The 23,359-nt window shown below is 31.7% G+C and overlaps 2 protein-coding genes and 1 pseudogene across 3 annotated transcripts; 2 read left to right on the forward strand and 1 right to left on the reverse strand.

The window, feature by feature from the left end:
- Positions 1–3,070: 3,070 nt before the first annotated feature.
- Positions 3,071–6,305, forward strand: LOC108818693 (CBL-interacting serine/threonine-protein kinase 23). Of its 2 annotated transcripts, none has more exons than XM_018591614.2 (14): positions 3,071–3,529; positions 3,615–3,749; positions 3,824–3,931; positions 4,007–4,087; positions 4,173–4,226; positions 4,322–4,447; positions 4,553–4,642; positions 4,815–4,934; positions 5,022–5,147; positions 5,305–5,421; positions 5,530–5,586; positions 5,674–5,748; positions 5,833–5,911; positions 6,009–6,305. In XM_018591614.2, exons 1-14 carry the CDS (start codon positions 3,293–3,295, stop codon positions 6,044–6,046), a joined length of 1,443 nt encoding a protein of 480 aa, XP_018447116.1. In that variant the 5' UTR covers positions 3,071–3,292; the 3' UTR covers positions 6,047–6,305. The 2 variants fall into 2 exon arrangements, with proteins under 2 accessions (XP_018447116.1, XP_018447118.1); XM_018591616.2 differs by having other exon boundaries at positions 6,015–6,305.
- A 422-nt stretch (positions 6,306–6,727) lies between these two features.
- LOC130498343 (elongation factor 2-like) lies at positions 6,728–10,135 on the forward strand. Its single transcript, XM_056991631.1, has 4 exons — positions 6,728–6,823; positions 7,226–7,263; positions 7,350–7,437; positions 7,530–10,135. The coding sequence occupies exons 2-4, from the start codon at positions 7,261–7,263 to the stop codon at positions 9,968–9,970; spliced, it is 2,532 nt and encodes an 843-aa protein (XP_056847611.1). The 5' UTR covers positions 6,728–6,823; positions 7,226–7,260; the 3' UTR covers positions 9,971–10,135.
- Positions 10,136–11,743: 1,608 nt separating this feature from the next.
- LOC130498456 (uncharacterized) lies at positions 11,744–13,879 on the reverse strand (annotated as a pseudogene).
- Positions 13,880–23,359: the final 9,480 nt, after the last annotated feature.

Raw genomic sequence — 23,359 nt, forward strand, 5'->3', positions numbered from 1 at the left:
ATAATATATATTTAATTGATTAATGTAAATAATCAAATCATATTAACTAATTAATGAAATGGTCCAACATGACTTTTGTACAGTAGATTTTTTTTGTGCTTCTTTTTTAATAGAGAAAGATTACCAATATCAATATATTATAATAAAAATATAGAAACATACTATTGAGATAAAATATAATAATTATTAGTATAATATGATTAATAATAATATTATGTTTATTATTTATTTTTTTAATAGTTGAAAGTTATAATTTTAATATTTTTTCTGAAGATTTATATTCAATTTTTAAAATTTTTTCGTTTTATATGTGTATATTTTTATATATGTATGTATATTAATTTTTTAAAAATCTAATGAATAGCTAGTTTAATTTAAAAAACAAATTATGATATTGTTTGTGAATTTAAATTAATATATAAATGTGTATATATTTTAATTATAAATATTTCCATTTTTAATTCTTAATTTAAAATTTTAAAATATTTTTTAAAAAGTTAATTTTATATTTTTTATATATCCGTAACTGTAAACGTTAGCTGGAACCAACTTTTGATTTTAAGATATTCTAAGCGATTTGAAATGTTTTGTAACAATTTGTATGATTGTTTGAAACGCTGTCAATCGTTATCAACCGTAAAAATTGCATTTACGGGTGGTAACGGAGAAACTAGTCAGACTCTAAATAGACAAATTCTAATTAGTTGTCGTATCTAGTTAAAACTTGTAAGAGCACCATTAACGCTGTTGTTAACGAGGGTGCTTACTATTTTTTTAATTAAAAAAAGCAGGAAAGAGAAAGAGAAGAAGAAGAAAGAACGCTTAAACAAGCGGCGTGAATTATGGGTTGTTTCAATTGTTTGCGGGCTCCACCGACGTGTGAAGGTCCGCGATTGATTCTCTTTTTAATTTTTTTTTTTAATTCAGATAAAAAAAAACTAAAAAAAAAAACTTGTGGGGTAATGATGCTCTAAGTTATAACTTATAACCTAATGATTTGTGTTCACATTTTCATGTCGTCATCCTGAATTAAATATAGTAAAAATGTCACTCGATACAATGGCCGTCTTGCCAACCATTAGTTTCGGTTACTCGTGGCTCCTTGATACTTCCAACGGCTTCTCCGTAACACCAAAAGCCAAAATGGACGTTTGTATTGTCTATGTTAACGTCTTCTCTCTTCTTTTTCTTGGTCAAAAGAACTATGTTAGCTTTAATATAAAGATTCCTCTTACGAATTATTTGAAATTTTGTAGTTTGATATAGGCATGCACATTTGGGAACCGTCGATTTTGGTTCAGTTGATTCGGATTTTTAGATTTTTGGTGTTATTCTCGTAAATCTTATGAGGGTTTTACTAATTACTAGGTCGAATTCGGTTTAGTTTTTTATAAATTCGGTTCGAATTAGATTGTAAGCAATGTTTAAAATTGTCTAAAAATAAATATTTTAAACCTAAAATTGGACAATTTTCTTCTTTAAAATATATTAATTATTTACAAGTCTAATTAACAGTTAGTTAGACTATGTTAATTAACTAAAAGTATTCAAAATAACCAATAAGACAAACTACAAAAATAATTTGAATACTCTAAAATGTCAAAATCACCTTAACATATACAAAACTTTAGTATATTTAACTAATTTCATATATCTCCGAATTTAAAGTTTGGATTTTGGTTCGGTTTGGGTTAAACTAAATCCCAGAATACTAAGTTTTTAAGTTCTGTTCAAATATTTTTGTATAACAGTTCGGATCTGGTTTCGGTTTTTCTGGTTCAAAATTAGATAGATATTTCGGATTGGATAAAAATGCTCAGGTGTAGTTTAATAGTAGGACAAATGAATTAACACTATGAGTGTGATTTGTAGTTGTTGTTGGAGCTCTCTACAGCCCGATTTATCTCTAAAGCACCAAAATCAGAGTAATCAAGTTTTAATTTATTTTTAAAACTACAATTTTTAAAATAACCTACAACTGTATAAGTGCTATGCAGAGCCAAATATCCAAAGCAATTTTTAGTGTTTTTCATAAAATTCTACCTGCAACAATAATTTTGAAAGTACAACCATTACCATAACTTTTTTTTTAACATAACTATATACTAGATTAACATTTCAACTATTGTAATTATTTGTGTGATGATTCCTTCAAATAATCTGGATGATTAAAAAATAATTAATTACGAAAGGTTGAGGTTGAAATACATGATGATTAAGGTATAGTATAAGCACGTTATGATCTGATTAAGAATTAAACTTTCTAAAAAGTAATAATTTGACCAAATCATGTGTTTTTTAAAACTCCTCAAAATATAGATCAAATTTTCACGTTTTCTTGTTTTTTTATTTCAGAAAGTTAGAATTCGAGATTTTAACAGTCACGAAAGCATAACTAAATATTTTATAAAAGTGTGAAAACACCGTAACCTAATAGTAAGATTTAAAAGTTCTACACTTCAGTTTAGAATTCGAATTATAGACTATGCAAATTATTGCAGATTGCAAATAATCTATATTCCAAGATTTGGAGACAACGATTTATTAAACAATTATACAGATAACGGAAGAAATATTTACAAAATGTAAATTTTGTAAATATTTACAAAAAATTCATTCAGAAAAAAAGAAATATTTACAAAAATGTATCTTCATAAGGTATGTAGTATTTTCGATTGTCGAATCGTTTATGTAATCGTTTGCATAATTGTAATATCATAATAAATCAGTGTTAAAAACATTTTATAAGACCATAATTTATTGTTTTGTTTGGTAAATTGGTAAAGAAAAACCAATCCATTCTAAATTTTTTATAGGGAAAAGAAAAAACTGATATCACGTTAATTAAAACGTGCGGATCATACTAATGAACCTTACCTAATTCTGTATAGACACACTTTTATACTCGTCAACTCAAATATATTACGAATTTTTTTTTTTTTACGAAATTATTGTAGCTAGCGCAGACGTCAGAGTGTGTGAGAGAGAGATGTACATGCAACCTCGTCCTAAGCAGAAATAAATTAATAATACTCCTAAGTTAATAATACGATCAATGTAAAATGTAAACTTAATTAAATACCTTCCTCGGACTAATCAGAAAGTTCCCCTCCTTCTCAGCTCTCTTTCTCTCTCTCCATCTGGCGATTTTTTTCATATCAATCGGCTTCGTTTTTTATTTTCTTGAATTTTTAAATTCGTAACTCCGTACTGATCTCATCTCTTCTTCGAATATTCTTCGTTCGATTTGAATATTCTCCTCCGTTTCCCGGGATTCTCAACGGTCTTACAGATGGCTTCTCGAGCAACTCCTTCGCGATCGGCGCCGTCATATACAGCTAGTAGTAGTAGTAGTAGTAGTTCGAGTGGTGTTAGCAGGACACGTGTGGGTAACTACGAGCTGGGTAGAACTTTGGGGGAAGGCACCTTCGCGAAAGTCAAGTTTGCTAGGAACGTTGTCAACGGACAGAACGTCGCCATTAAGATTATCGATAAAGAGAAAGTTATGAGAAACAAGATGGTCGCTCAGGTATTTTACAAACAGAAAAAAAAGAGAGAGAGAATTTACGAAAAAGACTTTGACTTTCGATTTGGGTTTTGTCTTTTAATGTTAGATCAAGCGTGAGATCTCGACGATGAAGCTCATCAAGCACCCCAATGTGATCCGTATGCTTGAGGTGATGGCTAGCAAAACTAAGATCTACTTTGTTTTGGAGTTCGTTACTGGTGGAGAGCTTTTCGATAAAATTGTGAGCTTTTTCTCTCTGTTTTATCATCGATTGAAGATGGTTTTGGACTTGATTCTATGTATGTAATCTACTAGGCAAGCAAGGGGAGGTTGAAGGAAGATGGTGCTAGGAAGTACTTCCAACAGCTTATTAATGCCGTCGACTATTGCCATAGCAGAGGAGTTTATCATAGAGACCTCAAGGTTTATTTAGGAATCTTATTAATGTGTGGTTTTTTTATTGAATCAATAGTTTATGATTCAGTGTTGTGGTTGCAGCCAGAGAATTTGCTTTTGGATGCAAATGGGACTCTGAAAGTCTCTGATTTTGGATTGAGTGCTCTACCTCAGCAAGTCCGAGTGAGCTTCTTGTTGTTATATTATTTTGATTTGTGAATGTCACTAGCGTGATAATATTATGTGACCCCTTGTTCTTCTTCTTTAGGAGGATGGTTTACTTCACACAACATGTGGAACACCCAATTATGTTGCTCCAGAGGTGTTATTATTTTACTTCTACTGTAAAGAAAGCTTGAGCTTTATTTTTTTTCTGGTCTCACTAGCAATCTATTCTTGCCTTGCCTCTATATATAGATAATCAATAACAAAGGTTACGATGGAGCCAAAGCTGATTTGTGGTCTTGTGGTGTCATTCTCTTTGTCTTAATGGCTGGATATTTGCCTTTCGAAGATTCTAACTTGGCTTCCTTATATAAAAAGGTTGTTACATGCCTGCTTCATTCCTTCTTCATTTGCTTTTTTTTAATGTTTTTCTCTCATGCATCTTCACATGCCCACCTGATTCTTATGTCTTCATGGTTATAGATATTCAAAGCCGAATTTACCTGCCCTAACTGGTTCTCTGCAAGTGCCAAAAAGCTAATCAAAAGAATTCTGGATCCCAATCCAGCAACGGTATTATATATATTTATATATATATATATATTTTTTTTTTTCTTACTCCTTTATAGCTGAAGAGGTTTCCTTTGTTTTTATGCTGTTTGAAGAGGCAAGAGCTTCTTCTACTGAACTGAGTAGGTTTGAAGTCTTCGCACTTTAACTTTTTTTTTTTTTTAATATTGGACAGAGGATTACATTTGCTGAAGTAATTGAAAACGAGTGGTTTAATAAAGGGTATAAAGCACCCAAATATGAAAATGCAAATGTCAGCCTTGATGATGTTGATGCCATTTTTGATGAATCAGGGGTAAGACTCTTATGTTTCGTTTTTTTTCTTTCTAATATTTGTCTTGGATGATTGTGTGCTTAGATTATTTTTTTGGGGGTCATATAGGAGTCCGAGAACCTTGTTGTGGAGAGGCGGGAGGAAGGACTTAGAACACCAGTAGCTATGAATGCTTTTGAGCTCATCTCAAAATCCAAAGGTCTCAATCTCGGTTCACTTTTCGAAAAGCAAATGGTACACCGCTTTCTTTTTCTTTGGGATATAACTAAATGAGAAGTAGCTTTTTGCCTAAAGTTTAGTTACCATTTCTTTTTCTTTTTTTTTTGAGAATCCTGTATTTTTGTTAGTGGGAAAGTAGACGTTCTTACTGATAAGCATGTTTTAATTTCAGGGGCTTGTTAAAAGGAAAACTCAGTTTACTTCAAAATATCCTGCCAATGAGATAGTCACAAAAATTGAGGCTGCAGCAGCACCTATGGGATTTGATGTCAAGAAAAACAACTACAAGGTTTTGAGTAATTTTCTGTTGCATCATATTCTCACTCACGTTTCCTGTTGAAAATTTTGTATTTTAATTCTTCTGATTACACCGTTTTCTTTTTGATTTCATCCAAAGATGAAGCTTCTAGGAGAGAAATCAGGCCGCAAGGGTCAATTAGCAATCACGACTGAGGTTAGTCCTTTTCTTGTCGTGATGATGTCACGGTGTTGGATGAGCCCCTAATCTCTTTTAAGTTAACGGACATATTATACTGTTCAGGTTTTTCAAGTTGCTCCATCGCTATATATGGTTGAAATGAGGAAATCAGGGGGTGACACCTTGGAATTCCACAAGGTATATGCATCTAAGGCTCTCTATCTAATCTTTGTGGATATGGTTCATAAATCTTTTGCCTTTTTTCTTGGTCTCTATTTTTAGTTTTACAAGAACCTCACCACGGGTCTTAAAGACATTGTTTGGAAAACAATCGACGTAGAGAAAGAGGAAGAAACCCAAGGTGCAGTATTTTCTTTGAAGAATCTGTTAAAGATATAAAAGCCTTAAGAGAGTAATGAAAAGACAGAACACCAAATCCTGTTTTTTGTTTCTCTTAGTTTCAGGTGGTACTAGTGGTGCCGTGGTTGCTTCTTGATACCGGTCAAATTGTCTACGTATGCTTCTAATTATTAGATTTTGTTCTGTATAAAATTGCTTTGGGGTGTTTCGAGTGTGGTTTTGAAGTTATTATACAAAAGGAAGCGTCAAGAAGTGGAGCAAAGCAGCAAACTGGAAACTACATTTGGGGGATTTTTTTCTTTTTTGTTAATCTTTTGCTTGATTGCACTGGAATGTTGTGAATAACGTATATAGCTTGAATCTGAATAAACCGTAAATCAAAAGCTTTTTACATATTTGAATAGCTTTAAGAATTTACATATACGGATCAACGTAGTGAATACAGAACATTATAGTAAATAGTTGGTGCTCAGCCCTTAGTCCAGCATCAGAAGATACACCACATAGATATTAGATACCATAAAATATTGTGACAAATTTTATTCAGAATATTACCTGAAAACTTAGATAATACTTTGTCATTGATTCCTCCAAACCGTTTATTTATAATAAAGCTAAGATAAACACTTAGTTTAAATAATAGTATAAACTTTTATTACTGCTCATTTTAATCACAAATACTACAAAGTTTCATACAAAACTAAAAAAAAAAAAATCTTCAAGAAATTCAAAAAACCAAATCTTAAACGAACTATTGGGCCAAAATATTAAAGATATTGCGGCAAACTCTTATTGGGCCACAAAGGCTCACGAAGAAAACAGCGAAAACCCTAGAAGAGAGTGAGCATATATCGAACGCCTCCTTCCACATCTTCGCTCTTCAAGCTCTTCTCTCTCCTTCCCCTCCTCCAAGGTTAGTCCGTCTCCTTGTTACCGATGATTATTTCTCTCCGATTGTTGATTCTTAATTTTCGTCATGAATCTGCACTGTTTTTAGCTTCTGATGTCTAGATGACCAATACTGTTCGTTTATCGATTATTAATCCCTCGACTCTTTGTTGTTAGTGTAATCGATCCGTCTCGTTTCTTTAGATCTGATCGTAGAAACGTTTACAAACTTGTATAAATACCGTTTGATTGTGAGCTATTCAGATGCAAGTACGATAGAACACAAATTATATAAATATATTTTTACACTAAGTCTGTTTGGAAAAGCTCAGGTTCAGAAGATTATGAGATTTATTTTGGGATTAAAATATTTCTAAATCGTTTCGTTTCAGATGATTAATTCTTATTGTTATATTTGTGATTGCAGAGTTATCGTAGGTGAAGAAATAAAAGCTAGTCACAATGGTAAGTCTTACTTGTTATATCTTTTACTTGCCTTCTTCTTGTTGATTCTAAGCTAAATACATTATTCTTTTTTTATGAACTTGTAGGTGAAGTTCACGGCCGATGAGCTTCGTAGGATTATGGACTACAAACACAACATCCGTAATATGTCCGTTATTGCCCATGTCGACCATGGTACGACTTTCTTTTTACTTATTCTCTTTTATTTTATGCTTTTATATATATTCTTTAAAAACTTACGATTTTATATATCTTGTGATTGATAGGTAAATCCACCCTCACTGACTCCTTGGTTGCTGCCGCTGGTATCATTGCCCAAGAAGTTGCTGGTGATGTCCGTATGACTGATACTCGTGCTGACGAGGCTGAGCGTGGTATCACCATCAAGTCCACTGGTATCTCTCTCTACTACGAGATGACCGATGCTTCCTTGAAGAGTTTCACCGGTGCCAGAGATGGAAACGAGTACCTTATCAATCTCATTGACTCCCCCGGGCACGTTGACTTTTCCTCTGAGGTCACTGCTGCTCTCCGTATTACCGATGGTGCTCTTGTGGTGGTCGACTGTATTGAGGGTGTCTGTGTTCAGACCGAGACTGTGCTGCGTCAGGCTCTTGGTGAGAGGATTAGGCCTGTTCTGACTGTGAACAAGATGGACAGGTGTTTCCTTGAGCTTCAGGTTGATGGTGAAGAGGCTTACCAGACTTTCCAGAGGGTTATTGAGAATGCTAATGTCATCATGGCGACGTATGAGGATCCTCTCCTTGGGGATGTTCAGGTCTACCCTGAGAAGGGAACTGTTGCCTTCTCTGCTGGACTTCACGGATGGGCTTTCACCTTGACCAACTTTGCCAAGATGTACGCTTCCAAGTTCGGTGTTGATGAGACTAAGATGATGGAGAGGCTGTGGGGTGAGAATTTCTTTGACCCTGCCACCAGGAAATGGAGCAGCAAGAACACTGGATCCGCTACCTGCAAGCGTGGGTTTGTGCAGTTCTGTTATGAACCCATCAAGCAGATCATTGCCACTTGCATGAATGACCAGAAGGACAAGTTGTGGCCTATGTTGCAGAAGCTTGGTGTCCAGATGAAGTCTGATGAGAAGGAGCTTATGGGTAAACCTTTGATGAAGCGTGTCATGCAGACTTGGCTCCCTGCAAGTACTGCACTACTTGAGATGATGATCTTTCACCTTCCTTCTCCCCACACTGCCCAGAGGTACCGTGTTGAGAACTTGTATGAAGGTCCTCTCGATGATCAGTACGCCACTGCCATCAGAAACTGCGATCCTAATGGTCCCCTTATGCTCTACGTTTCTAAGATGATTCCAGCCTCGGACAAGGGTAGATTCTTTGCTTTTGGTCGTGTCTTCGCTGGTAAGGTGTCCACTGGTATGAAAGTCAGGATTATGGGTCCCAACTTTGTTCCTGGAGAGAAGAAAGACCTTTACGTCAAGAGTGTCCAGAGAACTGTCATCTGGATGGGTAAGAGGCAAGAGACTGTTGAGGATGTTCCCTGTGGTAACACCGTTGCTATGGTTGGTCTTGATCAGTTTATCACCAAGAATGCTACTCTGACGAATGAGAAAGAAGTTGATGCTCATCCTATCCGGGCCATGAAGTTTTCTGTGTCCCCTGTTGTACGTGTTGCTGTTCAGTGCAAGGTCGCTTCCGATCTTCCCAAGCTTGTTGAGGGGCTTAAGAGGCTGGCCAAGTCTGACCCTATGGTTGTGTGCACAATGGAGGAGTCAGGTGAGCACATTGTTGCTGGTGCTGGAGAACTCCATCTTGAGATTTGCTTGAAGGATCTTCAGGATGATTTCATGGGTGGTGCTGAGATTGTCAAGTCAGACCCTGTTGTCTCATTCCGTGAGACTGTTTTGGAGCGATCTGTGCGTACCGTGATGAGCAAGTCCCCTAACAAGCATAACCGTCTGTACATGGAGGCTAGGCCCTTGGAGGATGGTCTTGCGGAGGCAATTGATGATGGCCGTATTGGTCCAAGAGATGATCCCAAGATACGTTCCAAGATCTTGGCTGAGGAGTTTGGTTGGGACAAGGATCTTGCAAAGAAGATTTGGGCGTTTGGACCTGAAACCACAGGGCCCAACATGGTTGTTGACATGTGTAAGGGAGTTCAGTACCTGAACGAAATCAAGGATTCTGTTGTTGCTGGGTTCCAGTGGGCTTCCAAGGAAGGTCCCCTTTGTGATGAGAACATGAGAGGAATCTGTTTTGAGGTTTGCGATGTGGTGCTCCACTCTGATGCTATCCACAGAGGTGGTGGTCAGGTTATCCCAACAGCGAGGAGGGTTATCTACGCCTCGCAGCTCACTGCCAAGCCCAGACTTTTGGAGCCTGTTTACATGGTGGAGATCCAAGCACCAGAAGGAGCTCTTGGAGGAATCTACAGCGTGCTGAATCAGAAGCGTGGACACGTGTTTGAGGAGATGCAGAGGCCAGGAACCCCGCTGTACAACATCAAGGCGTACCTACCAGTCGTTGAGTCATTTGGATTCTCGAGTCAGCTTAGAGCAGCAACCTCAGGACAGGCTTTCCCTCAGTGTGTGTTTGATCACTGGGAGATGATGTCGTCTGACCCATTGGAGGCAGGATCTCAGGCTTCAACGCTGGTGGCTGACATCAGGAAGAGGAAGGGTATGAAGGAGCAGATGACTCCATTGTCTGATTTCGAAGACAAGCTGTAAGCAGCAGCAGCCAACAAGCCTCGCTATGGTCGCCCTTTTCTCTCTATCTCTACCGTATTTTGTTTACTGTTTACTCTGTTTCGGTGGTTATGATGCGACTTTATTTGTGTGGCCACATACTCTTGAATGTTTTGTTTTTGTTTTAGTTGAAAACTGTTTTATCTCTACGTGTTCGCATGTATTTTACTCTTTGCACTCATTATCTTGTTTTCATTGGAAGCAATGAGATGTTAAATGCTGTTATGCATTGCAAGCAATGAGATGCTAGTCTCCAAGCCAAACCATTAGGTTGATACTATGCAGGTGTAGGGAAGATGTTGGGGATGTGTTTTTTTTAGGTCAGAGATTTTTGATTCCGTTATTGCGGTGTTGAAGTTAAAACTCGATTAAACACTTATGACACCGAGACTGTCTTTTTTTTTTCAAGGGCCATTGAGTGGTCATCGTGCATGTAAATATTGTTGTTCCGATGATGTTTAAACTATCCAATGTTGTGTTTTTGTATTTTGTTAGCCAAAATATCTCTTTTTCTTTATGGCATTGTTTATCTCAGCTGTATGTTGAAGAGCATCCATCATATCCCATCTAGAACCTATTTGTTGCAAATGTCATCGTACAATCTTGGATTTGTATGATGAGCCCTTCTAATCAAATAAGTGTCCTCTTCTGGTGCATTGAGAGAATTTAAGCTAGCGTTATCGAGAGAGTTACCAATCAGTCAGTCACCATCATCCTCTTGTCATTGGACGGGCCGTATAAAATAACTTTCAACACCAAAAAAATTTCCGGCATGAAAAAGTCGGTTGACCTGGAAACTTCGAAGACGACCAAATCTCAAGTATGTTCGGTTCGATTCTAATTAGTTTTTGAATTTTTAAGGATAAGAACTTAAACTTAATTTAAGTATTTATAAATTTTGGTTGTATTTCAATTTGAATTACTACGGATTTGTTTCTGAATTGAGTATTTGTTTAAATTAGAAAATTTTAAAATCTAAATATATCATAAAACTTTCAAAATCTAAAAATAAAAATAATACAAAACAATAACGTAAGAATATACATAAAGGCAAATAAAAGATAGTTTAATTTGAATATGTAGATGGAGAACGAGTAGATATTTCTAACGTTTTGAGCATTTTTGACTATTTTCAAATTTTTATTTGCAACTATTTTGGATATTTTAGCTAAAAAAAAACTATTTTGGATATTTTAATGTATTTAAAATATTTTCTAGATTATAACTGTTAATCTTTGTTTGATTCGGATATCTAAACTAAGAGTTTATTATGGCTGCTTCAAAAGGATATTTTAAGCTATATATTGTCAACAGCAGGCCGGCTTAGATAAATTATAGTCCCTGTGCTAAAATATTTTGTTTCTCATAAATTACAATATCATTTCTCTAAATACAAATGAGGACCCTAATTTCTATAAGAATTTTTGAAAAAAAAAATGGACCCTGTACTTGTGCACCTTGGGCACACCCCAAGAGCCGGCACTGGAACTCAACAGTCTGACAATAGGCTAGGAGGTTGGGAGAGTGATAACTATAGGCTGGGAGACTTATCCTAAGATTAGATGGCAACACCTAACAAATTACAATAACACTCTTCTCCGATATCAAATATAAGATTTTATGGATGTACATATATTTGGATATTGAAAACAAAAGTTTTGGATATATTTTTTTGTCAACACAAAAGTTTTGGATATATCCGACATAAAATAGTTTTCGTGATATTATGAGCGTTTTTTAATTTTATACACAATGAACAAGGAGGCGTTGTTTGCTCTGTATCTATTATTAAAGGAAAAAAAAACAAAATATTACAACATTTGTTTTTTTCTTATCCAGGCTCTATTCGTTTCGCACATTAATTTGATCTTTAATGTAGTTTTCAAGCATTTTGTTATTTTCTGTATATATAAGAACACTGACAATGGACGCCACATATGCAACACATGGGAATGTTCATGGCTTTTACAATCATAAAAGATACAATCTCTGCTTTTCCTCTTCTTATTCTTCTTACATTTTAAACCAACATTTCCGGTTTAATGGAAACCAGAAAATGATTTATGAATTCCGGTTTAGCTTGAGAGTCCTTCATTTGTTACGTACACAGCCCATGCTTCCTACAATTCCAAAATGTCAGCTAAGAGTTAGTGACCATAACAAGAACCAAAGCTTACAAGTTGAACCAATCTCGGTTCTTGCTCGGTTTAAGTTACCTGAAGAATGGAGAATACTCTGCTCGCGACCGACTTCTGAACCGGTGAAGTTCCACCTCTCTGTTGAAGTTTATCTGGATGTAAACAAAGCCGAGCTTTTTGGTAAGCTTTCTTCACTTGTGATCCATCTCGAAGATTCGCCAAAGGTATCTCTTTCCAGTTGCTACTGGACCATAGAACCTGAATAAAAAAATCCCGGTTTGGTCAGAATCAGTGACCGGTTTACTTGCTCTGAGACAAATTAACCAATTTACTTACATGATGTAGAGTTGAGAGGAGGAGTCTAATGTTGGTCTCTTTTCCGGTTAACCAGATTCTTATCTCTTCATCTTTCATCTCCATCTCCATCTGCAATCATTCAACTGCCACGTCAGATTCTTACTTAAATGAGAACATTAGTTACTGGTTTTGTCGTGTTCCAAAAAAAAAGTTACTGATTTTGTCGGAATTTTTTTTATTACAAGTTACAACTAACCAACCTCTTCTTCTGATTTGGCTTCTTCTTCTTCTTCACTTCTTCTTGAATCCATTAAGTCTTCTTCTTGTGTTTGCTTTGCTTCTGGCCGTTGAGATCTCTCTTTAGCCCAAGCTATTGCTTCATCCATGTCGTTCGAATCCGAGTTCCCTCGATCAAAACGATCTGAGTTTATTTCGATCACGTAAGAGCTCATCTCTTCTTCTTCTTCCTCTTCTATCTCATCGACTCTACAGTCTCCGGTCGTCCTCTGTTTTGTCTCAGTATCTTCTTCTTCTTCGTAGACGAAAGAAGAAACAGGGGAAGACGCCGGAGAGCTCGGTCCGAAATCATCAATTCTCCTGAAGGAGCTAGGATCCAAGCTCATGGTCTCCGGCGAGGATCTTCTCGATCCGCTGAAGTGTGTTTTTTGTAGTAAAAATCTGATCTTTCGTGGCCGGAGAACGCCGGGATACTCTGTTTCTTAGATTCCCGCTTATGACTTCTCGACGGGACGTTTAACGGTCTACAAAAAAAAAACAGAGCATATCGAAATTACAAATTACGTAACCAACCTCGGAAACTAAACATAAGTGGAGGGTAGAATAGTAAATTTAATTCACCTGAGTCTAGAAGTAAAAGAAGAGAACCCCGCGTCATCGCCGGACGTCACCGCCGGTGGCGGATAGTGAGGACTCACCTCCTCGGAAGTGAGCACCGACGAGGAGTTCGACCTCGACTTCGGCTTGCTCTGCTTCTTGAATCCCTCCTTGGCCGTCCCACCGCGACTGCCGAACACGCCGTCGTAGAATCCGTCTCCGCCGGAGGGGATCCTAAACGCCGTTAAGTTTCTGCCGTGAGATTTAGAAGACGGGAGCGTGCCACCGGAGGAAATTCCCGGGGGCAGGAAAACCTCGTCGTAGAAACAGTCGGAGCGGGAAAAGTCGCCGGAGAATTTTCGAGTGAGGACGCTTCGCGGCGGACCGCCGAAGACATCGGCGAAGTCTTCCGCGTGGATTCGAGCGTCCATGGATTTTCGAGCGATGGAGAAGAATGGATCAAGGTTTAAACCCATCTTCATACGCCACGATTCGTCCATTTCGCCGCTGAAGTCTTTTTTTTTTTTGCTCCGGTTACTCGAACTTTCTCAAGAGAGTGTGAAGTGAAGAGAGAATGTATGTGTGCTGTGCTGTGTTGTGTTGTGTTGTGTTGTGTATGTACACAAAGGTAAACATATATAGTGGTAACGGGGAAAAAGAATAAAATATTGATTTGATTGGTTTTCAACTCTCTTTTTCCCCCTGTCTGAGAAGGTTTTTTTTTCTGTCTGAAAAGATATTAGTTACACAAAAAGTTAAATTTAGGTGTAATATTTTTCTAAATTTAGTGTAGTCCGACACATTAAAGCTTTGATTGGTAATCTTGCGGAATGGTGAAATGACGTTTTCACGAGATTTTGCAGGTATTTTATCAATCAAGAAAATTTTGAAATGATAAAAAACGCAAAACATAGATTTGCGTTTCTGCTAACAGAAATATAAAAAAAAAATATTAAGTGGAAAAATGAGTTTTATTATATTATGGTGGAAAAAATATAAATTCAACACTTTCATATTACTAAATTATATGCCAATACCATTTTAAATCTTTAAATAAATAGCAATAATTTTATGATAAATATTTATGATAAATATTTATGTCAATCTATTATTAAATATCATATTAAAAAATAAGCTTAACATTTATAATAAGAGCTAAAATAATTTTAATAAATATTAGTTATTTTCATATTATGTAATAATTAGTTTTATTATTGATATTTATTTTTCTTATAAAAGGTGAATATCATATAAAATATTTTGATCAATTCAACATTTATTTCATCATTCCGCAAATTTAAAATTTTTTATTGCTTAATTAATTTTTTTCGCAGCTTAACTTTTTATCTGCGATTCCGCGATTAAACGATGGTTATCAGTAATCTGAGCCTAAACGTAGGATACCATTGTGCAGGCACATTGATTTATCCCAAAATATATAGTGAAATTCTATTCGTTAAACATATGGGAGATATCAATGTTTTTTTTTGTAAAAAAAGGGAGATGTCAATGTTAACCATAAGGTTGTGGTTTTTGGAGAACTAAACAATCCAAATCCAAAAAGGTTCATTTCATTTTATCTTGTAGCTACGTAAATATAAAATTATATTATAAACTTTATTTTAATACTTAAAATAACCTTTTCACGGACCCAAACTATCTCAGATTAACAAAAAATATCAATGCTTCCTCTCTGTCTTTCAAAAATTTAATCCATGCAAATATTAAATTATTATAAACCGATTCCATTTCATTTAGAAAACTAATATATATTTACGAGTAGCATTATATTAACAGATTATAAATAGAAGCAAATATGTAAATCATTTATGTAAGATAAAAAATTGATTCTGATTTTTTGGTCATTAATTAATATAAGCCATTGCCACTTGGAGAGTTGGAGTCCCTACTCTGAAAGACATGATTTAATGGTTTCCCTTTTGTTTAGCTGTATAATTGATTTTATCTTAATTAATTCTACAGAATTTTTAATTCATAATTAAAATTTCAGTTGTTTTTTGGGTGATAGTGGTCCTAGTGGAGTGTAAAACCAAAAAAAAAAAAAACAAATCTCATCTGTTAAGATTAAATTGTTGTTTCAATAATTTACATAATAAAATATTAATTGGACCATACGGTACTGATTCCAGTACAAATGTACAATGTGTTCGTTTTTTTCGTTGCCAAATTATTCATGTAGATTGAGATGTTTCCCGATCATTTGCGTTGAATGTTTATAAATTAGTTGATATAAATATACTCCATTTTGAAAATTTAGATTTTTTATTAAAATGATTTTAAAATATATTGTATGTTTTATATATTTTTGAAGAGCACATATTCTTAATACTGATCATATCCAGCAATTCCTTATACTGTATATTTATTAGTTAAAAATAAATAGTAATTTTGTTTATTGAATTAATATAATTAACGAAATGTAGTCATATACAAAATAATATATAATTCAATTTTACTATGTTTTTAATATATGGCAATACAAAAAATACATATTTAAGAAACAAATAAAGTATAATGTAGTTATTTTCATTTAGATGTACAATCGAAAATATACATAGTTATATGTTGTTTTAGAAACAATAAAGTTTTACAATAAAAATTATACTTCTATTTTAGGTAACATCACATAGACGTATACTGTATAGAAGTCATTAAGTAACATACAAAGAAAATTTATTGTGTCTTAAGAAATTAAGTTCGACGAAAAATACAATGCAATTCTTATACAATCATTTTAGACATAATTATTTTAGACAAGTGAAGATAGTAATTCTTTTTTTTGAGAAAAAGAACATAGTAATTAAACCGAAAACTTTTACGTGTAAGCATTTTTTTATTTTTTAAAAATGCATTTTCAAACTGATATCATTTTAAACAAGTGAAGATGGTATTTTTTTTTGACTAAGAAGATGGTAATTAAACCGGGAACTTTTAAATGTAAGCATTTTAATTGATAATCCTCACTTCCTATAGACATTCTAAATATGTTTTTTTTTTGCGAACTTTTTAACATTCTAAATATGTTAGGGTTAGGGAAAGGATTATTTATTAAAAATGTGATTATTATGATATTAAATAGAAGCGGGTGCAAGGAATGACATATACCATTTGGAGGGGACAATGCATATGCTATAATTTGATGTCAATAAACTTTCTTCCCCACCAAAAAGCTACACTTCTTACTTTCCAACACATGCTTATATCATTAATACCAATTAAACGATTGTTAATTTCTTTTAAATCATATGATGTTCCCGAATGGACAGATCATTAAATCATCATTTTATATAAGTGGTACCCACTTCTTATTTTTATGTTATTTGTAAACAAATTCTCACTCTGTTCATAATAAATGTTATTCTAATTGTTTTTGTTATATAAAAAATATTACTTTATAATTTTAATACAAATTATATTTAATTTCAGTTGAAAATTAATTGCAAATTATATTAATTTTATAAATAGTTTTATTTATCTCAAATACTATTGGTCAAAAAAATGTAATTAATAACAATTTATATATATTTCCGCCACTTTATTAATCTGTGTAAAAAATGTCAAATTGACACTTAATTATGTGGTGATAATTATATGTTTTTGGAAATAATAATTAGATAAAGAACAAAAAGAAATTGGAACAAGCCTTGGTTTAGCTTAGAACACGTATCAGATTCGGACCATGGTATAGGAACATTACAGGTAAAAATGCAGATCAGGTGGTCTTGAAAGGGGACAACTTAACTTATTTTAACAATATTTCAATACAATATAATAAAATATGTTTAAAAATATGCATTGCTATAAGATTTGCCCCCTTAAGATTCGAGCTTAGATCATTTTATATCAATTAAAAACTAACTAAAAGAGATAAACTAAAGAATGTCCAAAGATCTAAAAAATCAATTAATCTTTAGCTGTTCCAAGCATGTGTGTGAGCTGTAATGCTATGTTGCAAATATGTCACCTCTAAGTTATCAAATATCTTTTAAAGATCAAATCACCTTTAACAAAGGTTAAAAACTGAGTGGTCTACCATTTCCCAAAAAAATCTTAAATGGTGAAAACTGATAAAGATGAGTTCAATGCATACAAATGAGACTCATCATATACATGTAAAGTTACCTAGAAGACATGAAATACATTTTACTAGTAGCTAGAGCCATGTAGTATATATTTTAAATGAATAGATTTTTTTTTTTTGCTAACTTGAAATGAATAGATTTGATTAATTTCCACAAGAATGTGACAGTACAGAGGCAATGATCTTAGTGAAAACTGGAAGACAAACAGAAGCAACAGAACGTGGGAGATGATTCAGCAAACCAAAAGCATTAAGTTCTTTGAATAATACCAAGCACACAAAATCATCAAAGACACAAACAGTCTAGGTCAAACACAAAGAATGGATGGCCATAACCAATGGGCTTTCTCTTGATACATCGCCGGATAAAGTAATAACTAATAAGCCGACGAGGTAAGCTATTGTAACCATAAGAAGACAAAACAATATACAGTTAAATTTTAACCTAGATCACACAAAACACACGGGCCACGGCATTTGAAAAGATGGGTGAAAAAAAAGAATCAAAATATATAGGTTGCTTAAGGAACAATATACCCATGACTCGTGGTCGTGGATATGGAGCAAAGGAAGCATTCCATGTGTTTCGTTGCAGAGTAATTTTACTGAAGCCAATAAAACCATGACACAGCATTTACTAAAAGTGGAAGAAAAGGAAACATTATATAGAATATTTATGTTTTTGACAGAAGAGTGCTAAAAGAACTACACAACCCATCAGTCCAAAATGGCATGAATACGTAGCGAGTGACTCCAGTGATATGGCTGTGTGATTCTTGGGGATGTAAAGAAGGATTCACCAGTGTTGTTTATGAATAAAGTAACAAGCAGGATATTGTACGATTTTTACTGCAGGATTCTATATAGATCCCTTTTGCTAAAGCGTACAAAATTTAACTGCAGGACTATATTGTTTAGCTTTGTACCCTTTGCCAACTATTTGAGGGTATATCTCAGTACATAAGATGCTAAAGAACTTACTAGATGATGGTATAATCAGAGCTGTCGAGTTTCTACAAACTATTTAAGCTGTAAAGCTGTTATTGTATCAGCCAGTTGACCACAGAAAACATTGTACAGTAATGTTAAGAGATTGAACAGTTCTCGCTCTGTCGGCACCCACAATTAACCCTTCACCATCCCTGAAGCTCCAGTAGCATTTACTGCTGAGTGTTGATCTAAATATCATAAATCCAAGGTAGAAAATCCTGTAGAAAAATTCCACGAAATGACTACAACAAATAGAAACTGAGGGCATACCATTTAAGCATTACAAACAAAACAACAAATCACATCACTAAACATATTTTCCAAAAAGACTATTTCACAAGAAATTTCTTGAAAGTAACACTTTCCTTTTAGCATGATTCTGTATGGGATTATATGGTAACAGAGAATGGTAGCGTAAGGGTTCTCTCAACCTTAACATGGAAAAACAAACAGCAACATGCAGAAATGTGAATAGCTCAGTAAGTTACTAAATTCCAACAAAAGGCATGATAAGACATGATTTTTTGTTTGCAGAGAATAGTGAAAAGTCCTACATCAAAAGCAGTAGCCGAGGAAGGTGCCTTCTTTACTTTTATTTTCTCAGCAACAGTTTCCAACTTTGGCTTACTATCATAACCAGCCAAAGATGCATGCATTATCACGAATTAGTACCTTCAAACATCACCAAGTTCACAAAAACCACAATAAACAATAAACCGAGAGCTAATGCAACAAGAAAGCTATCAACTTCACTATACCCAGATAATGGATATATCTTTAATGATATAGCAATGTGTAAGATATACCCCATCAAGTTTAAGCCTCACATTTTCTCCTAATCTATTTCTAGCCATTGAATCCTATTTGTCCCAAAAGATTTCCTTTTTCTTTTCATTATTGATATTATAATTTGCACACTTTCACGGAAAGTAAGCACATCTTAAATGTAAAGAAACTTTTGGTGTTACTGTCACGCCTTCTCAGTTGCATAAACTCTTACTATTTTTATTCCATCAACAACTTTTTGCTTGAAGCCTCAAACGGTGTACCAACCAGTTTATGCTTATAAAAATGAATATACCTATAAACTGAACCAAACAAAAAACCTTCCAGGACAAATTCTGTGTCAAGCACAAAGAATGAATGGCCATAACCATTGAAACCAACCCAAAATAAACCTGAATCATGCAAAACACAGATTTGCATAGTGAAAAAAGGAAGAAAACATATTTTATTACAAAATGTGAATGTAAAATGTGAATGTGTTAGAGAAGAGTGTGCTAAAGGAACTACATAACCCATCAGTCCAATGGCATGGATTCGTTGCAGGTGATCCAATAACCTGACTTTATGAAACACTAGATATAAGCCCGTTGCGTTGCAACGGGATTTTTGATGTTTTAATTTAATAAAGAACATAAAGAAATAATAATTTTATGATTGATTTGCATATGCTGTATGAAATTTATTTTATAATTAAAATTTTTACATAAGTTCAAGTTAAATTTTTATTTTATAATCATGATACATAGAAGAATTTTATCTATTTATTTAATAGATAGTTTTTATTCATGATTTTTATTAAATAATTTATTATATTGTTGAATTTTATAATTTAATTTTATTAACAATTTTTTAAGTTGCTTGGTTCTTCCAAGTTGATAATTAATATGATGGCAATTATATATTTAAAATGTGACTTGTTCTAATATATATCATAATTAAAAGAATATATACTAAGATAATAACCAAAACTAAATTTTTAGAAAGTAATTATTAATATTATTTAATAGTAATTTTCCATTTTTGAAACCCTAACCAAAATATAATTGCAAAAGACTATTTGATAACAATTTTTTTTTCTAATATTGTGACATGTGTTTTAAATATGTAATGATTAAAAATATATGAACCATGAAAATAAAATAAACGAAGTTTGAAACAACTAATTTTAAAAATTATTAGAAAAACAATTTTAAAATTATTTAATAGTAACTTGAAGAAATTTTCCTTTTTCAATTAACAGAAAAAACAGATTTGAAAAATAATTTATTTAATACTAATTTTCTTTTTCTAAATTATAATGAAATTTTATCATAAAATACTATATTGAACCTAGTTTTTCAAAATTAATGGGTAACATGGTTGTGACACATGACAATTATATATTTAAAAATGTGATATGAGTTAAACTATCTCATAAATAAATAAATATATACTAAGATAACAAAAATGATTTCTGTTAATAGTTTATCATAAATATTATTTAATAGTAATTTCTATTTTTAAAATTTTTAAAAATATATAATTGCAAAATAATATTTGATGATATTTTTATTTTAAATATTGTGAAATTTGTTAGAATATTTTATGATTAAAATATATATACTATGAAACTATAAAATTAATTTCTAAAAAATATTTCAAAATTATTAAATATTTTATTAAATTTTTTTAAATATTTAGTAGTAATTTTAAGATAAATTATATTTTAAAATACTTTAGAAAAATATTTGTAAAATAGTTATTTAATAATAAATTAATTTTTTAATTAAAAATTATTTTTCTATTTACTCTAGTTTTTAATGCACATTTTTATCCTAAATTTTGTTAAAGAAATATCATTTACTAAATTATTTTTTCTCTATGTTTTTTTATTTCATAATTTTCATCTCTTTTGAACATGTTTTTTCTAATACATGATATTAACATAAAACTAAAAAATATCAAATATTCATGTTGTTGATATAAGATATTTTATGGAGCAGTGAATACATCATAATGTAAGGTTTCAAGTTTCTAAAGTAAATAAAAAAATTGTCAAAAATACTACATTCATATTATTACTTTTCATGTTTACACTAACCACTATTATATTTTCACTTTTAAAAAGGAAAAAAACATTTCTAATTCTAGAATTAATGTCGACAAAAAAAACTAAGGTTAACTAATTTAAACTTAAAATTTAGAGTTGAGAGATAGGGTAATGTTAAGGGTTTAGGTTTAATATTTTTGCATATATAAAATTATATATGAAGTCTTTAAGATAATAGTAATTATCTTAAGAAACAACATTTGCATTAATAAATAAATATTTTTATAGAGTGATAATTATTACTGTACAAAGGCCTAATCATTATTGTGGCAATAATTTACGTAGGTAGCATAACAATAATGACAAAAGAAGTCATATTGAGTTTGTAAGAAGAAAAGAATATGCGATGATAAGGATACAGAACCGTACTTTGTATTTTTCATGAATCAATAATTATACTTGGTGATCAAATATGAGGGAGTTTAGTTCTATATATATATATGTGAATAATTGTAATTATTTTTGGTTTATGATCTTTTTAATTATAATTTGAATAAAAGAAAATTAACATTATATAGTCTTTTACATTTTTTGGTCTAAGATTTTTTAAAAATGATAACTACTATCAAATATTTCTTGACAGTTTTTTTATTTCTTTAAAGTTATCTTTTCTTCATGATTTGAATAAAGGAAATTTAACATTAAGCAATTTTTTGGTTTAACATTTTTAAAAATGATAATTACAATTAAATGTTTTTTACATTTTTTACGATTTTAGAAAAGGAAAATTAGTGTTAAATATTGTACAAACTGATTTTTGTTTAAAACACATGTGACAATCTTAAACTTTTAATTATCATGTGTCGCTATCATGTTAATTAGTAACTTTGAAAAACAAAGTTTCATAAGTCTTAGATTTTTCCAAAAAATATAATTACTATCAAATACTTCTTGACAGTTTTTTTTATTTTTTACAGTTATCTTTTCTTCGTGATTTCTATGAAGGAAATTAACATTAATCAATATTTTTTACAATTTTTTAGTTTAAGCTTTTTAAAAAGGATAATTATGATTAAATATTATATACATTTTTTTATGATTTTAGAAAAGTAAAATTAGTGTTAAATATTTTACAAATTGATTTTAGTTTTAAACACTTGTCACAATCTTTAAGTTTTAATTGACATGTGTCGCGATCGTGTTAATTACTAACTTTGAAGAACCAAACTTTATTATAATAAGAAAAGAAAATTGTTTAGAATTCTGAAAAAAGGAAAAATCTGAAACAATTAATATTAAATAAATTTTAACTATTAAATAATTTTTACAATTAGATTATTCAAAATTCGTAGTTATTATATAAGTACATATATATTTTAATCATTATATATTTAAACACATGTAAAAATATCAGAAAAAAAATTATTATTAAATAATATTTTACAATTATCTTTTGTTTAGAATTTTAAAAATTATTGTATATATATATATATATATATATATATATATATTTAATTATGATATATTTTAACAAATATCAAAAATTTAAATATATAACTGTCATGTGTCACAATCATGTTAATTAATAATTTTGACATGTGTTTTAAACTATAATCAGTTTGTACAATATTATCTTTTGTTTAGAATTTTAAAATTGGAAAATTACTATTAATTATTTTTATAATAAGGTTTTTAATTATGAGATAGATTAACACATGTCACAATCTTAAAGAAGGAAAAATTCTGAAAAAATAATATTAAATAATTTTTAACTATTAGAAATATTTACAATTAGATTATTCTTTTTTTTTGGTCAAAACAATTAGATTATTCAAAATTCGTTTTTATTATATAAGTACATATATTTTTAATCATTATATATTTAAACACATGTAAAATATTAGAAGAAAAATTACTATCAAATAATCTTTTACAATTATCTTTTGTTTAGAATTTAAAAAATGGAAAATTACTATTAGTAATATTTATAATAAGTTTTTAATTTTTAATTATGAGAAAGATTAACAAATGTCACAATCTTAAATATTTTGTTTAGAATTTTAAAAATAGAAAATTACTATTAATAATATTTATAATAAGGTTTTTAATTATGAAATATATTAACACATGTCACAATCTTAAAGTTTTAATTGTCATGTGTCGCGATCATGTTAATTAGTAACTTTGAAGAACCA

This window comes from Raphanus sativus, chromosome 8 (genome assembly GCF_000801105.2).
Source record: "Raphanus sativus cultivar WK10039 chromosome 8, ASM80110v3, whole genome shotgun sequence".
NCBI lineage: Eukaryota > Viridiplantae > Streptophyta > Magnoliopsida > Brassicales > Brassicaceae > Raphanus > Raphanus sativus.

Excerpts from the sequence above, each read along its gene's own strand:
- LOC108818693 (XM_018591614.2), top strand. The coding sequence starts at position 3,293 with ATGGCTTCTCGAGCAACTCCTTCGCGATCGGCGCCGTCATATACAGCT. Across the intron at positions 4,448-4,552 it reads TGGCTTCCTTATATAAAAAG|ATATTCAAAGCCGAATTTAC; the intron begins GTTGTTACATGC and ends TCATGGTTATAG. Across the intron at positions 5,912-6,008 it reads GAAAGAGGAAGAAACCCAAG|TTTCAGGTGGTACTAGTGGT; the intron begins GTGCAGTATTTT and ends TGTTTCTCTTAG.
- LOC130498343 (XM_056991631.1), top strand. Across the intron at positions 7,438-7,529 it reads TATTGCCCATGTCGACCATG|GTAAATCCACCCTCACTGAC; the intron begins GTACGACTTTCT and ends TGTGATTGATAG.